Source organism: Schistocerca americana, chromosome 2 (genome assembly GCF_021461395.2).
Source record: "Schistocerca americana isolate TAMUIC-IGC-003095 chromosome 2, iqSchAmer2.1, whole genome shotgun sequence".
NCBI classification, from domain to species: domain Eukaryota; kingdom Metazoa; phylum Arthropoda; class Insecta; order Orthoptera; family Acrididae; genus Schistocerca; species Schistocerca americana.
Window position 1 is genome coordinate 747,443,915 of NC_060120.1, and position 16,147 is coordinate 747,460,061.

The window sequence follows — 16,147 nt, forward strand, 5'->3', positions numbered from 1 at the left end:
TTTAGGAAGGTTTTCTTGATTTTATTTCATTTCCTCTCCACCTGTACACTTATCCCTTCCACACTTCAATCCTCCACCTCCAACTGACTATATTGTTTCTTCAACTTCAGCACAAACTCTTTTCTAATGCCCTTGATTTGAAGTTTTCTAATATTAGATCTTTTCTGTCTGCAATTTGCATCTTGATGACCAGTAGCAGCAATCTTTAACCATGCTTCCGGTATTACAAGATGGTGATCACTTCCGCAGTCAGCACCTCTTCTGTTTTGAACATCAAGAAGGGAACGCCTCCACATCTGGCTAGTTGCCAGTACCTTATGCTGTCCATATTGGACTATTTTTTAAGGAAACTGCAACAGTTTTGACAATAAAAGTTCAAATAAAACAATTTATCAGTTTTTATTTTCTCCCACGAGGTTTCAAGAGTTTATAGTCTGATCTTCAGGTGGATACCACACTTTGTTAGAGGTGGATTTGAGCCATTTATTTGCTATAAATAGATGCATATAGAACAACTGCCTGTTAGACAGATAAATTTTCTTGTATAAATATTTGATCTCTGCATGTAACAACATCTTCCTGTCTTTTTTAAGATTAGGGAAGTGGTTTCAGAATTTTCACAAGTAGTGATTTTAACATATTTCTGTACAATCCCACACTGCAAGCATATTTTGGTAAATTTAATAGTAGCAAGAGTCCTGAAAAGTTTCAACATGGATGACATAAGATTATCTTTGCCTAGTGAGGCTGTGAAGGAAGTTATGAAATACAAAAACACAAAACAAACTTTTCAGGACTCTAGCTAGTATTAATTTTAACAACGAATGCTTGCAGTGTGGAATCATACTGAAATATGTTAAAATTACTAAGTGTGGAAATTCTGAAACTGCTTCCCTAATTCAAAAAAAGCAAAGAAATGTGGTTACATGCAGAGATCAAACATTTATACAAGAAAAAAGATCTGTATAATAGGGAGTTGTTCCATATGCACGTATTTGTAGCAAAGAAGTGGCCCCAAATTCACCTCTAAACAGTGTGGTATCCACCTGAAGATGATGGTATAAACTCTCAAAACGTATCATAAGAGAAAATAAAAAGTGAATGAGACAGGTACATTGTTTTATTAAAACTTTTACTGCCTAGGTACTGTTCACGGAACTGTGAAAATATCCATGTGTCATCCAATTCCAATTCATATACATGCAACAACTTGGTTTTATGGGGCCTGTGGAGCGACCACGTTATTGCCAGAATGTTTATGACCCTGATGGCACTTCCACGAAAAACACACACACACACACACACACACACACACACACACACACACACACACACAGTGTACTATCAGCTGTATGTGTAAGTATTTCCTTAAAGTCAATGCAGTGTTACTGATTACATTCAGTTAGTCTTTGGATTTCTGTATACTGAACTTTCAAACTAGTGAAGTAACAGAGTATGACACATTTGTAATCAGTTTCTGTCAGAGATAATGATAATATTTACCTACTGTAGAAACACAAAAATTGTAAATGTCAAAAATTCAAAATAAACGGCTGTGAGGAAAACAATTTTAGGCCTTCACTTAGTATAATCTTGCCCAACATAGTTGTGGCCTCCCTGAGGTTTCCATCCATTTACTGCAGTGTGTGTCGCATGTGCCAACCGTTTTTCTCTTTACTTTAGCTATGCATGATGCGGTATTTGCAAGAAAGAAAGGAAACCACATAATAAAAAAAAAATGAAAATTCATCAATTTTATTAAAATAATAAATATTACATGTACAGTATGGCAGTGTATTTGGCAAATAAATGAAATTACAAGGATCTCCTGACAGCATGCTTTATATTTATTTCCATTCATTTATTAATGCATGAGAATTTCAGTCTGTACAAGTCTGCTGTTTGTGTCACCAGGCATATGGTATGGCACCGATCCTGCAAAACTTGTTATGGCTCGAGCTTTCTCTCTCAGATACGACAGTTGCTGCAATCAGAAAAAAAAATTAGTTGAGAAACTTTTCTCTGAATAAATTGATGTGTAAAGAAGATGCAAGACCCCACCTCAACAGAGCTCAATGTGGCAATTTTTCTTTGTAAATTGGCAGTGATATTCATTTTTGTTATAGCTATACTTGGAGAATAGGAATGCAAATGAATGAGATCAAGGCGAATATTTCCTTTCAAAGTATCATATGAAAACTTGCAGAATATATAAATTTCTAATTTGCACAGGTATAGCGTTCTACGTGAGCTGCTTCAAAGGCTCATGGAATCTGTGTTGGTAAAGTCCTAAAAGTGGCTTTCTTTGATCTGGATAAGATTCAAAGATGGTAACCTTGCTCGTGTCTGCTTATGGTGGGTTTTAACTCTCTTTCACTCCAGCAGTGACAAGTGGCAATCTACATTGTGAATTTTGTTTTTGAGATCAGCCACAAGGCACACTTTGTATTTTTTTAGTGACTAGTTTTGGTCTCCAAATGAACAAGACCATCATAAGAATGTACACTTTAAAAGATACTTACATTGATGTTGTGTAAAGTACATATTCTACTTCCAGTATGGAGGCTTATGTTTAATCTTTAGAGCTGTCAACCAACTTTAAACTGGCTATACTAGACTACTTAAACTTTCACCTCTTTTAGGGGTATGTGTGTAGGCATCTCATCTGTGAATGTCTGCTATCTTTCATCAACTAACTGGAGGAACTGCTATAAATTGAATTAGTTTTGTGGGTTTTTCTTCTTTTCTATGAAAATTTCCAATTCTTCCAAAACATGTAACAGAGGACCTTTATATGTGGTGCAAATCTTCTATCTCACCTAATGTATGTTTGGTTATTCTCAAATGTTCACCCAATGCTGTATTATTTGAATTTAAATTGCAGTGTTCCTTATGATGTGTTTTAAACACACTTCCAGTTTGGCCAATGTACGTGCTTCGACAATTTATTTAATATACTCCTAAATTATCATATTAGTTCTTATGTACATTCTCCTTGTGTATTAGCGTGTGTCTAAGGGAGTTGCCAGTTCGAAACACTACTTTCAGTTCCTGTCTTGGGAAACATCTCCCAATATGGCCTGTTATAAGACCTTCGTATGTGAGTGTAATATACTTTTTCTTTTATACGGGGTTGTCTATGCTATTTTTCTTTCTTTTTTTGTATAGTGTGGCACAATTTCATTATATAACTTTCTTTGTCATTGTTCCTTAATGCTATCTTTTTGATTGCATGTAATTCTGAAGCTTTGTCTTCGTGTGGTAATTATAATGTTCTGTATAAAGATGAACAGAAATTTGCTTTTTTTTGCTGGATTGGATGATTTGAATTAGTCTCAATAATTATACCTGAATACATAGGCTACCTGTAAACTTTAAAAATATGTATCCCATTCGATCCACTAACTGACAAATCGAGAAAACTGATGCAACAATCAATATCACCTTCAACAGTGAACTTAATTTTTGAGTGCATTTGGTGAAGTTTTTCTGTTACTTCATTTAAATCTTACTCAGTTCCTTTAAACAAAACTATACAACTGTCAACTTACCAGTGGTAAAACAGTATTTTATGTCTTATATCAGAGAATTTATCAAAGAATCTAATTTCCAAGTCTTTGTGAAAAATTTCTGACAAGTTGCTGGATAAACTAAAACTCTCATGCGGTAAATTTTTCCAGAACAGGTAAAGTATTTGAAATCAAGGCTAAACTGCAAGAAGTCGCAAGCTCTACAATCTCATCTACTGCCACATTATTATGCTGCAGTAAATTACATTTAATTATTTGTAACAGTTCGTTAGTTCGCAAACACATTACTAACATCCCAAGAGGTGAAAAATCACATCTTTTGGGATATTCATATTTACTGCATTGTTAGGAAAATGGATGCTATTTTTATGCTGAAAGATTTATCATATTTGTACATATTTTTTGAGTTTTCTTTTTTTAATCAAGAATGTAATGTAGTTCACTACTGGGAGCATATTCATTATTATTATTAATAACTCTAACTTGCTTGTCAGGTTTATATATTTTAATGAGCTCTTACAGTAAGGAGCCTTGGATTCAGTAACTTTAATCTAAGTTTTTCTAATGAGTCAAATAGAAATTTAGAGGGATCAGTTTTTCTTTCTACCTCAGTTTGCAACTTACTGAGCAGATCTTTACTAATTTTGTTTTATGCCATTCTGTTCAACATACTGTAACGTTTTTTCTGTAATCTTTTTCATGTAATAGCACTGCTGTGTTACCCTTATCAGATTTTATCACTAAAGCTCCTGCATCTAGCAATTTTTGTTTAAGTTTTTGGTGTGGAAATTCCAGTATATTAGAAGTATTTGCAGTCAATGCTTGTTTGTAAAGCAACTATAGTTTCTTCATTTTTATTCAATTTGGCACAAATACAAGCTATGTATATCTCAGAAATTGAAACTTCCTGGCAGATTAAAACTGTGTGCCGGACTGAGACTCGAACTCGGGACCTTTGCCTTTCGTGGGCAAGTGCTCTAGCGACTGAGCTACCCAAGCACGACTCATGCCCCGTCCTCACAGCTTTAATTCCGCCCAGTACCTCGTCTCAGAAATTATTTCTTTAATCTCTTTGTTCAATAAATTGTGCTTCAAGTTATGCTAGAGTCCATTCTCTAATAAGTCTGCCTCACTCTTGTTGAGCTCCATATTTGTTAAATTAACGTGCTTATTATAGAATTTAATTTGTGTTTCCGAGTAAGTTATGTTACCATCTTAGCGAATAGTGGCGAGTTAGAGAGAGAGAGAGAGAGAGAGAGAGAGAGAGAGAGAGAGAGAGAGAGAGTGTGTGTGTGTGTAGGTGTGTGTGTGTGTGTGTGTGTGTGTGTGTGTGTGTGTGTGTGTTGGGAGGGTCTCCAATAGACAGCAGCATCGTGACATCGTGTCAAGGCAACAGCTGCAAGTGTGCCCAGTGTGCAATCGTGGGTTGGATCAGTGATTAGTTGTGAGGCCATTTTGTCAGTCAGAGTGTTGCTCAATTAAACAAATCCATGTTGTATATGAATATCAACATGCCACTCAAGTTACCCATGGAGAACATGCAGCCATGTTTTTGTACAGGTATTGTAATGGCAGTACCTGTGTGGCTGTGACAGAAAACCAGAGACGAACCCTCTGTGCCAGCTTATTTCCCAAGGTTTCATAAACATTATGTGAATCCAGAACACTACCTAGTGTATGTAACATCAGAACATGAGGCCATCCAGTCAGTTGAGGAAAGGGAAGACACAACTGCAATGGTATGGTACAATGGAGTCCCACCATCAATATGGCGCATGAGCAGTCAGCTCAACATTCCACAAAGGTGAGTGTGGCTAATGTTGCATTCCGACAGCTTGAACTCATTCCATGTTCAGCCTGTGCAACATCTGCTGCTGGCTGGCTCTGAGCACTATGGGACTTAACTGCTGTGGTCATCAGTCCCCTAGAACTTAGAACTACTTAAACCTAACTAATCTAAGGACATCACACACATCCATGCCTGAGGCAGGATTCGAAGCTGCGACTGTAGCGACACGCGGTTCCAGACTGTGGCGCCTAGAACCGCTTGGCCACTCCGGCCGCAACATCTGCTTTCAGGTGCCTCAGAAAGCAAAAAACAATTTTGTGAATGGTTGGCTGTACACAGAGACTGCATGAAATACACTTAATTTACAGATGAGGCTATGTTTGCATGCAATGGTATCATGAACACCCACAATTCTCTTGCATGGGGGATGGAGAACCCGAATGATACTAGGGAAACAAGATTCCAAATTAGGTTCTCAGTGAACATCTGGTGTGGTATGACTGCTGACCTGGTGATAGAGCCTGTGTTCCTGATAAATTGAATGACAGCCACAGCGTACACACGTTTTCTGATTGAAGAACTACCTGCACTTTTGGAGCGACAATGGCAACTGTACCAGCAACATGATGGATTACCGATTCAAAGTACCAGACAAGTATCCCAGTATCTGAATAACACACTTCCTCAATGGTGGATTGGCTGTGCTGGACACATTAATTGGCCTGCCAGATCACCCAATCTAACTCCAATAGACTTCTTTCTTGGGGTTGATTAAAGTGAAATGTGTACGCTACAGCAGTGGATACACATGAGGAACTTGTCCCTCACATCACTGACACTGTTCTCACAGTCACGCCCACAGAGATGATGATCAGTGTGCAACACAACACACACTCCGATGCATTGACAAGTGCATTGAGACGGGTGGGGTACATTTTTGAACACCTCTTGTAGGATCTGTCCCAACATTATTCTGTCCACCACAGCACCTACACAGCATTTTGTTAAGTAAAGTTTACAGTTGTCTTCATAATCATTCATGTATGTGTGTAGTTCTGTAATTCAAAAATCGGACACATGGTCACAGGACTCTTTCAATTTATTTTCGCATGTAGAATCATCTCACAAATTATGTGACATTCATCCTGAATCACCCAGTATACATAAAAACAAATATTACAGGCCACTGAAGATGTTTCATAAATAAAAAAAGCAAGTTGGATGTGGCAAAAAAACAAAATGCCTTTCATTTAGTTGCAGATACGGAACATACCCACATAAATTCTGAAGCCATCATCTAGTACATACCTGGTTCAGAATCTATACACATCAAAAAAAGTTTTTGCATCACCCCTGTTCCCAGAACTCCTGAAGACTGACGTTGACTGTGGATGTTGTATCACAGTCCCTCTGACTGTTCAGAGACGTCACTAAACCCGCCCGAAGATGTACGCAACCATTCATGAGCAGCGACTGTTAGACAGAGGGGGGGCTCCAACAGCTGATCAGTTCCAGTCATTCCACCAGGAGGGAGGTACATGGCTCGTGTTGTCTGTAGTGCAACCATGCCTAGACGGTCAATACCGCATTGTTACTTTCTGCCAGGAAGGCCTCTCAACAAGGGAAGTGTCCAGGTGTCTCGGTGTGAACCAAAGCGATGTTGTTCGGACATGGAGGGGATAAAAACAGACAGGAACGGTCTATGACACACCTGCTCAGGCCTCCCAAGGGCTACTACTGCAGTGGATGACCGCTATCTGCGGATTATGGCTCAGAGGAACACTGACAGCAACGCCACCATGTTGAATAATACTTTTTGTACAGCCACAGGATGTTGTATTACAACTCAAACTGTGCGCAGTAGGCTACATGATGCGCAACTTCACTCCCAACGTCCATGGTGAGGTCCATCTTTGCAACAATGACACCATGCAGCGCGGTACACATGGGCCCAACAATGTGCCGAATGGACCACTCACGATTGGCGTCACATTCTCAGCTCTGATATGCCTTCATCCAGACAATCATCGGAGACGTGTTTGGAGGCAACCTGGTTAAGCTGAACACCTTAGACACACTGTCCAGCGAGCGCAGCAAGGTGGAGGTTCCCTGCTGTTTTGGGGTGGCATTATGTGGGGCCGGCATACACAGCTGGTGGTCAGGGAAGGCGCTGTAATGGCTGTATGATACATGAATACCATTCTCCGACCAACAGTGCAATCATATTGGCAGCATACTGGTAAGGCGTTTGTCTTCATGGATGACAATTCGTGCTCCCATCTTGCACATCTTGTGAATGACTTCCTTCAGGATAATGACAGCACTCGACTAGTGTGGCCAGCGTGTTCTCCAGACATGAATCCTATTGAACATGCCTGGGCTAGATTGAGAAGGGCTGTTTGTGGACAACATGACCCACCAACCACTCTGAGGGATCTATGCCGAATCACCATCGAGGAGTGGGGCAATCTGGACCAACAGAGTCTTGATGAACTTGTGGATAGTATGCCACAATGAAGACAGGCATGCATCGCAAGAGGACGTACTTACTATGTCTCATATCCAAATTGCCCTTACGTATGTTAGTAGTCCCATTGTAAACTTGCCACATGCTTCCTACCAGTACCACATACATCACTCCTGTTACCATAAAACACACATAAGAAAGCAAAGGATAACCCATGGATGAAAGTTTTTTCCAGTATTTGGCATGACAAGTACTATGCTGACAGCAGAATGACTGATGAATCACAATCTGTTCACACTAGTTAACAGACAATATATTTGTTATTGAGCATGTTGTGGAACACAATAACAAGAGACCATCACTCACATCCATGGACTTACAATGAACACCAGTGCTTCAGAACTCTGATTTTTTCTACTATATTTCTTTTCGCATTCTCTGTCTGTGTTATCAGTAAATCTTCCCCTTTTATATCTTCTATTTCTTATTCTTTCAAACAATGGAAAATCCAGGATGGAATTATGAGAAGAAATGTTGCTACACACCATATAGCAGAGATGCTGAGTTGCAGATAGGCACAACAAAAATACTTTCACACTTAAAGCTTTCAGCCAATGGCCTTTGTCCACCAGCAGTCTCAGGCAACTCAAACCACACTCATATTTAAGTGTGACAGTCTTTTTGTTGTGCCTATTTGCGACTCATCATCTCTACTGTATGGTGAGTACCGTATTTACTCGAATCTAAACTGCACTCGAATCTAAGCTGCACCTGAAAAATGAGACTCGAAATCAAGGAAAAAAAAACATTTCCCGAATCTAAGCCGCACCTGAAATTTGAGACTCGAAATTCAAGGGGAGACAAAAGTTTTAGGTCGCACCTCCAAATCAAAACAAAGTTGGTCCATTGTAATATGAGACACAATTTAGGTCGAATGAATGACGATACAGCTACAGTAGTTTGGTTCGAGTCGTAAGCTTAGCAGTTAAGCTTTACCAGGTAGCCATTGCTATGCGTCAGGCGCTCCGTCCTTATTTATACGGGTACCCTTCCTTTTTCACGTGCTTCGTCTGGTTTGAATTGATTGCTTATTTTTCTTTGATCTTATAAGCACCGCTCTCTTTGTTAGCTGAAAATGCATTACTGTACTGTGTCATGCACTGTTTGTCGCATTCTGGTAATGAGTGTTTACGGCCTGTCGCCGCTAGCGACATGGCTTGCTTTTGTGCACGCTACCGCCGCTCAAAAAAAAAAAAAAAAAAAAAAAAAAAAAAAGGAAGAAGAAGAGAGGAATCGTCTCATTAGTGAAACAATGGCAAGAGACTGCTGTTTGTTGTTACTTACACTGCTGCTTTCTTTGATAATGATCAACAAGAACCAAATAATATACTGCCTATAATAGAAGTTCTGAACGAGAGTTAAGCGGAAATTTTTATCCCTTTGAAAATCTTTGCAGATGCCTCTTTAGTACATATCAAATTAGAGTAATCTTAGATTTAAAAATCTAGTCAATTGCCGTGCTTCATTTCTGACTGTATCTCTATCAGGCATAAGAATAATACGAATATAAACATGACATGATATGTATATTCTTCCGCATATGCTGTTGTCTCCCTCTAGTTTCGTAGTTTATTAGGCAGACAGGATTTAAATGAGATAGCAGCAAACACGAAACAATACATAGCAAAATGTTTCTATTCGTATTATTCTTGTGGTGAAGAGAATACTGCATGTGATTCACAGTTCATAAAAATTCCTATTAGCAACCATCTCTTCTCACAGGAAGGAAAAAATTCAGAACGTAGAGTTTGCCATATTGACAAACATCCCAAACAGTCTTGCCAGTCGGATTTTCGTAGTACATTGAAATGTTGCTACATTCGAAGATGAACTATACGGAATTTGTATTTACTTCGTTGGATAATGTATGAAAATGCAGTGGTTGAAACTTGGGGCGGAGAAAAAAAGCTTGTCTTCCACCTTTTTTTTTTTAAATTTATTTATTGACACAGAGGTTTTGGCGCCAGTATTTATCTTTGTGCCTGCAAAGCATGCCTGTGTAGCGCTACATATATTCAATGGCAGAAGTTAGTTGTGACGGCACCTACCAACATTTTTCGGAACTTCCACTTACTTTGCACTCGATTCTAAGCCGCAGACAGTTTTTTGGATTACAAAAAATCGGAAAAAAGTGCGGCTTACATTCGAGTAAATACGGTAGCAACTTTCCTTCTCATAATAGTATTTCTTATTCCTTTCTTTTTCAAACGATATCCTTCCCCACCTCCTCAGTTTATTTTCCTGCCTTCCAGTATTTTATTTCCAATTTTATCCTGATATAAATTTTGTAAAACTGCCATCACGCTTTGTCTTTCTCTTTTGAAGGTGGTCTACACATCATATTAATTGAGTCAAATTTAGTTATACTTTAACAATGTCAGTATTTTGCACAAGAACCAAGAAGAGATCAATGTCTTCATACCTTATCTCTCACACTGTCTTCAAGCCTCTTCACACCTGGACTACTGATGCCATCACCACCTCTGAAAAAAGCAAAATTGTTATGAAATGGGACCATTGAAAAACTTGATAATTTGAATCCTTTTCCTTAAAAAAAAATACACTTTCAAACAATTGTTTTGGTGAACTGTGTGCAGCAGCAAGAGGAACTCACATGAGCCCAATTTAAAATCTGCTCGGTGTTGATTAGCACGTTGCATCACATAAATCTTCCAACTCGGGAGATGTACCAGCATTAAAAAAGAAGTAGAGATAAGGCAGATCATATTCAATTTATATTTAATTGTACTGACTGTGCTTCATTATGATTTCCAAATGAAATATTGTGTCATGCGAGTTATGTGGGCTATCATGGCTGATGACTCTTATTTTCTCAATTTTAGCCATTTGCCAGTAGCAAGTTATCAATAATGGAAACTAATAATTTGCCACAAAAAGAGCCATTTCAATTACTTGCATGCTAAAAACATGAAACAACCTACATGTGTGTCTATGTGATTCTCATCGATAAAAACCGACTACCTAGAGGGCAGCTGGGGTTTAGAATGCCGAATAGATACAAGTACCACACTATACACTATTCAAGGCAACCGGTCCCCCCCCCCCCCCCCTCTCGTTTTACACACACACCTACACACACACACACACACACACACACACACACACAAATTGTTCCAATTTTCTTTGGTGGGTTGTTTTAGTTATCTCTACGACAATTGTACTTGGTAATGGAAAGTCCTGGTGGAATGTAAATAATGTAGGAGTAAAGGTACCAACTAGCCAAAAAGTAAAGGCACTGGGTTGTTGAAACGCACGTAAACAAGACAAACAGTTTTCCAAGTTCTAGATTGATCTTTTTTCGAAAGGAGGTGGGAAGTAGGAAGGAGAGTTTGGGAATGGTGGTTGAAGCTTGAGGAGAGGGAGCTTGTGAACAGAATAGGAATACGGCATGGGCAACGGCACCAATGGATTTGTGCGGTGAACAATGACAAGGACGTGGAGAAGTGGATTGTGAGGGAGAAAGAGAACAGAGGAAGAAGAGGTATGGGGGAAGAGTGAGTGAGTGAGTGAGTGCTTGGATGTGCATTCGCTGGCTGTACTGTATGTTATAACTTCCCATCTAAGAGTGCTCCAAGCTTTTTGGTGCTGCACCTTTCTTAAAATAGCGGGGGTCTTCTAATGATAAATGAGATTAAAAATATTTATAGTGACATAATGCTACATCTGAGGTCATTCAAATACAATATTGCTGCGTTTCCTTCAACACCTGTTAGCAAAACTTTTAAGAGAAGGTGTAAGAAAATTAGAGAGAGACAGAAAAAGAATAAATCACTCAGAATGACAAAGATATAGCACAAATCAGAAATCACTACAGGAATAACAGTCACAGTTAACTGGTCATAGAGAAAGAATTATATGTGAAGAAAGGCAAATAAATAACCAAACAGAATAAGCTAAAGAAAAAAGTACTCTGTTGAATAGAAACGAGGAGAAATCAGAAAAAAATAATAAGGAAGTGATTCCTTGGAGCAAAAGGTTACATAATAATTTAAAAAAGAATGGAATTGGAAGAACTGAGAGGGTCGATAATTGACCAGGATGTAGAAAGGCAAATGTGATCGATTTTGCTTTCTTTGTGGTAGTAAAATTACGGTAATGAGTAATAAGAACATACAGCTACAGAACACAATTTTTCTATTTATCTTTTGTTCTAACTTCTCTGCAACTGGGTTTGGGGACAAACAGCTTATGTCTTCCAAGTTTTTTGCAGAGGTGTGCAAGAATAAAATTTTATTTGAAATGATATGGTTTGAATACTGAGAAGATTTCATTCATGTAATAATATCTTGTCAGTCATACATCCTGTGTCTTTGTGGAGAAGAAATTAGTTAATGAGTGTAGTATATTTATTTCATTTTTTCTTTTACACTTATGAATTTTCATTTTTTTTTCTTTCAGTGATTAATAAATTGTGTGGGCATCATGGAAATTGCAGACTGGACAACTGATGCCCATTATTGAGCCTGTATTGCTGATGCTTTCATGTTTTATTCCTCTTGTAGTATTCTGCACCTGAGTATTTCTTGGTTTGCTTACTGTGACTAACTTTTATTTGTAAGATTTATTATTTGAGATGTATAAACTTTATACTTTTGGATGAGCTTAGTATTAATAAATCTGCATTTTTACAATATTTGTTAATGGTTTTTGACAATGTAAGAGTTCGTTACCCATTTCCCAGTTCTGCTTTTTGTCAGGCTAATTTAATCAGAAACAAAATCTGGATATTACGGTGAACAACAAATTTAATGTAATATAGGAAGGAAAGGAAATGGAATATCATTAGAAACAGAGCAGAACCTTGGAGTGTCCAAGGATGGAGAAGTAAAACTGTAGTGTGCATTTCAAATGGTTACATTAACTGAATTGGGAAAATCACAGAAGATCTAAATCTGGACAGGCTTGAATCCTCCTGGATGCAAGTTTATTGTCACCTCACTTGTTTCAATATAAAAGTTAGGGACTTTAAAAGCTGCTATTGCACCACCTAACTGCTTTCAGCAATTTATAATCTAACTTCTGTCTCTGCCTTTACATTTCACCACCATCTTTTGCAATATTTGGTCATCATTTCCCTTAACCAAGAGTTCTGAATGTTCTCCCCTTCCCCCCAATCTACAGGGTGAATCAAAAAGAACCATACAATTAAAAAAAGCATAACTATTATGTTATTTGAGATATATGTATGAACAATGTACTGTTGGAATGAGCAAACTCAAGTTTTCCATGGTTCCCTCTAGGTAGCAGCAGTGTGCGCCCACTTCAGTTCTAGTAAAAATGTTCAGGATAACAGAAAGCATTTTGTGTCCTATGTTTTGCACAGAGCAGGTCAGTAATAAATGTTCAGCATGACTTTAGTACCAGGTATGGTGTGGATTCTCCTACAGCACAGAGCATTAGACAATGGCATGAACAATTCCGAGAAACAGGTTGTTTGTGAAAAGGCAAATCACTGGGCCGTCCTCGAGTGTCTGATACAGGCGTCGAACACATCCACCATAGTTTCACAAAGAGTCCACAGAAATCCGTTTGCCGTGCAGCTCGACAGCTGAACATGCCTCCGATACCCGTCTGGTGTGTGTTGTGTCGACGTTTACACATGAAACCATACAAAACTCAGCTATTGCAAGATCTTCATGAAGGTGACAAAGAACAGCATGCGAATTTCAATAATTCTGTTTTTGCCAAGATGGAGGATGAACAGTTTTCTTCCACACTTAGTGTCTAGTGATGAGGCAACATTCCATTTAAATGAAAAGGTGAACCGTTATAATGTGTGAATATGGGGCACAGAAAAGATGTATGGTCCATTTTTCTTTGTCGAGAACACTGTCACGGGAAGCAGGTACCTTGATATGATTGAGAACTTACTTTCCCCACAATTGGAAACTGATTCGAATGACTTCATTTACCAACAGGATGGCGCACCGCCACACTGGCCTCTGGAAATGCAGGAATTTTTAAATCAAAGCATTACTGACTGATGGATCGGTTGCACTGGACCAAATGATTCAGCCTTACATTACTGGCTTCCAAGGTCACGCACCTCATTCTATGTGATTATTTCTTGTGGGTGTTTATAAAAAGACCCTGTTTATGTGCCTCTATTACCAACAACAATGAATGAACTGAGACATCACAGAACAGCAGCTGTGGAAGCTGTAACTCAAGACATGCTCGCTGCAGTGTGGGGATAGTCTGAATTCCGCACTGACATGTGCCGTGCACCTCAAGGGGGGCATTTCGAACACCTATGAAAAGATAGAACAAAAACTTTTCGAGTTTTCTGTTCAGCAAAAACAAAATTTGTTGTATATGTTTATTAGTTTCAGAAATATAGATGTGCCAAATCAGATGATTCTTTTTGATACACCCTATACTGTAGTCGCTTGATAAAAGAAACTAAAACAGTGAGAAAAATAGCAAGATTTTTTTTTTATTTCAGAACCTAATGATACACTACTGCTTCTGGGGATTCGTTTTTTGTATTGGAGATTATCATACTTGGTCATTTAACTATTGCACATTCCTAGAAGTAGTTCAGATGGTGCAAGAACACTGATTACATTTTTCACTATGAATCTACAGTACACTTATAGAATGTATTTAGTTCACAAACCATAATTTTAAACTTTTGTCATTGTAATTATTCACTACACTATATTTCAGTTATACAGCTAGTTGATTCTTACTTCAAGTCATTGTATGTGAAAGTAAACAAAATATCAAATGACTTGAGTGTTCAACTGTGGACATAATTTAACTACTTTTATCAATAATACTCTTATGCTTGTATGCAAAGTGTAAAATTACATTCAGTGTCAAGACAGTACCTACCACAAAAAGAGTAATTCACTGGATTCTAAAGGATAACTATGATTGTGTAAATCAGTTCTATTACTACACCAAGGGAGCAATGGCACTGATTTCTAGTAATTACTTAATGGAAGAATCAAATGAAAATATTATACTAAATTGGTACCAGCGTAACTACTAAGGGTATAATAACTCTGAACATACTTTGCTTTGATGTATAAGCTGTGTAAGATATTCATTGTTGCCAAGAGCACATTTGGTATGGTTCGACTGATCTCATCTCCTAGACGTTTGAAGGCCGTAACTCGTTCTTCCACTTCTTCAATGCTCAATGGAATCAATTTTGACCGTGATATAGTCTGAAACAGGTGACATACAGCATTTATTTAGATTGTGTCCTTAAACAAAAAGTTTACATAAACAGTAAGCAATTCTTTAACATGGGGTATTACCAAAAAATTTCTAACATTCAACTAAGTACCAGAGTACACACTTCTTTATGTCATAGTTCATGATGTACAATCCTGTCCAAAACCTTGCCATTTGTAACACGTCACTACTACTAGGTACCCAAGTATGATCACCTTTAACAAGTACAACATTATGAAAATACCACGAAAACACAACTTTTAGATTGATTCTACTCAAAGTAAGATTTTATCAATTAACACAAAATTCTCACTTAAAACTTACTATGTACAATACAATAGGAAGGGATTTCGTAGAAATCTTTTGCTTGCATCAGTTGGGTTCCATACATACAGCAACACTTTAAGATTTTATGGGAAGAATTTATTTAACAGTCCACATACTTACTCTCCCTTTGTCATAGACGTATCTACCACAGCTCCACTGTTGCTAACCCTTCAAACTAATATTCATTATGCTGTGTCGTACAGTGTGCATGATACATGAATGATACAAAGGTAACTTAGGCTGCATGTGGATTGCATAACAGGCCTGTAAAATAGCAAATAGGCATGCAGAGTCTAAAAATGGTCTGCACCTACAGTGACAGTTCACAGATATGTATACAATCCAAATGTAGCTTAGGTTCAAATGGCTCTGAGCACTATGGGACTTAACATCTGAGGTCATCAATCCCATAGAACTCAGAACTACTTAAACCTAACTAACCTAAGGACATCACACACATCCATGCCCGAAGCAGGATTCGAACCTGCAACCGTAGTGGTCGCGTGGTTCCAGACTGAAGCGCCTAGAACCGCTCGCCCACACCGGCCGGCCTGTAGCTTAGGTGATCACTCACTTGTTTGTTAAAATGCAATAAGGACTTCCGTCACTAGTAGCAACTGAAATGGTTTATTATTGTAAAAGTATTATCTGACATGTAAAAATGCCCGAGAGTTTGTAAAACTTTCAATGTTGAAACCAAGTCTATTTCGTCCCAACAGGTGTTCATTCCTTCCAGGCATACAGTATGAATCATAATCATAATCATCA

The 16,147-nt window shown here is 38.1% G+C and overlaps 2 protein-coding genes across 5 annotated transcripts in view; one reads left to right on the forward strand and one right to left on the reverse strand.

Annotated features, from left to right (window-relative positions):
* The window catches only part of LOC124594916 (ADP-ribosylation factor-like protein 2-binding protein), a 122,951-nt gene extending 110,547 nt beyond the window's left edge, over positions 1–12,404 (forward strand). Inside the window, exon 6 of the mRNA XM_047133402.1 lies at positions 12,266–12,404. Coding sequence (XP_046989358.1) covers positions 12,266–12,268 — 3 coding nt within the window. The 3' untranslated portion in view covers positions 12,269–12,404. The remainder of the gene's footprint in view (positions 1–12,265) is intronic.
* LOC124594915 (nuclear pore complex protein Nup93-like) overlaps positions 1,731–16,147 on the reverse strand; it is a 195,837-nt gene continuing 181,420 nt past the window's right edge. For all 4 annotated transcript variants that reach the window (XM_047133397.1, XM_047133398.1, XM_047133399.1 and 1 more), the window contains 3 exons: positions 14,888–15,042; positions 10,269–10,329; positions 1,731–1,984 (listed from right to left, as the gene is read on the reverse strand). In XM_047133397.1, coding sequence (XP_046989353.1) covers positions 1,865–1,984; positions 10,269–10,329; positions 14,888–15,042 — 336 coding nt within the window. In that variant the 3' untranslated portion in view covers positions 1,731–1,864. The remainder of the gene's footprint in view (positions 1,985–10,268; positions 10,330–14,887; positions 15,043–16,147) is intronic.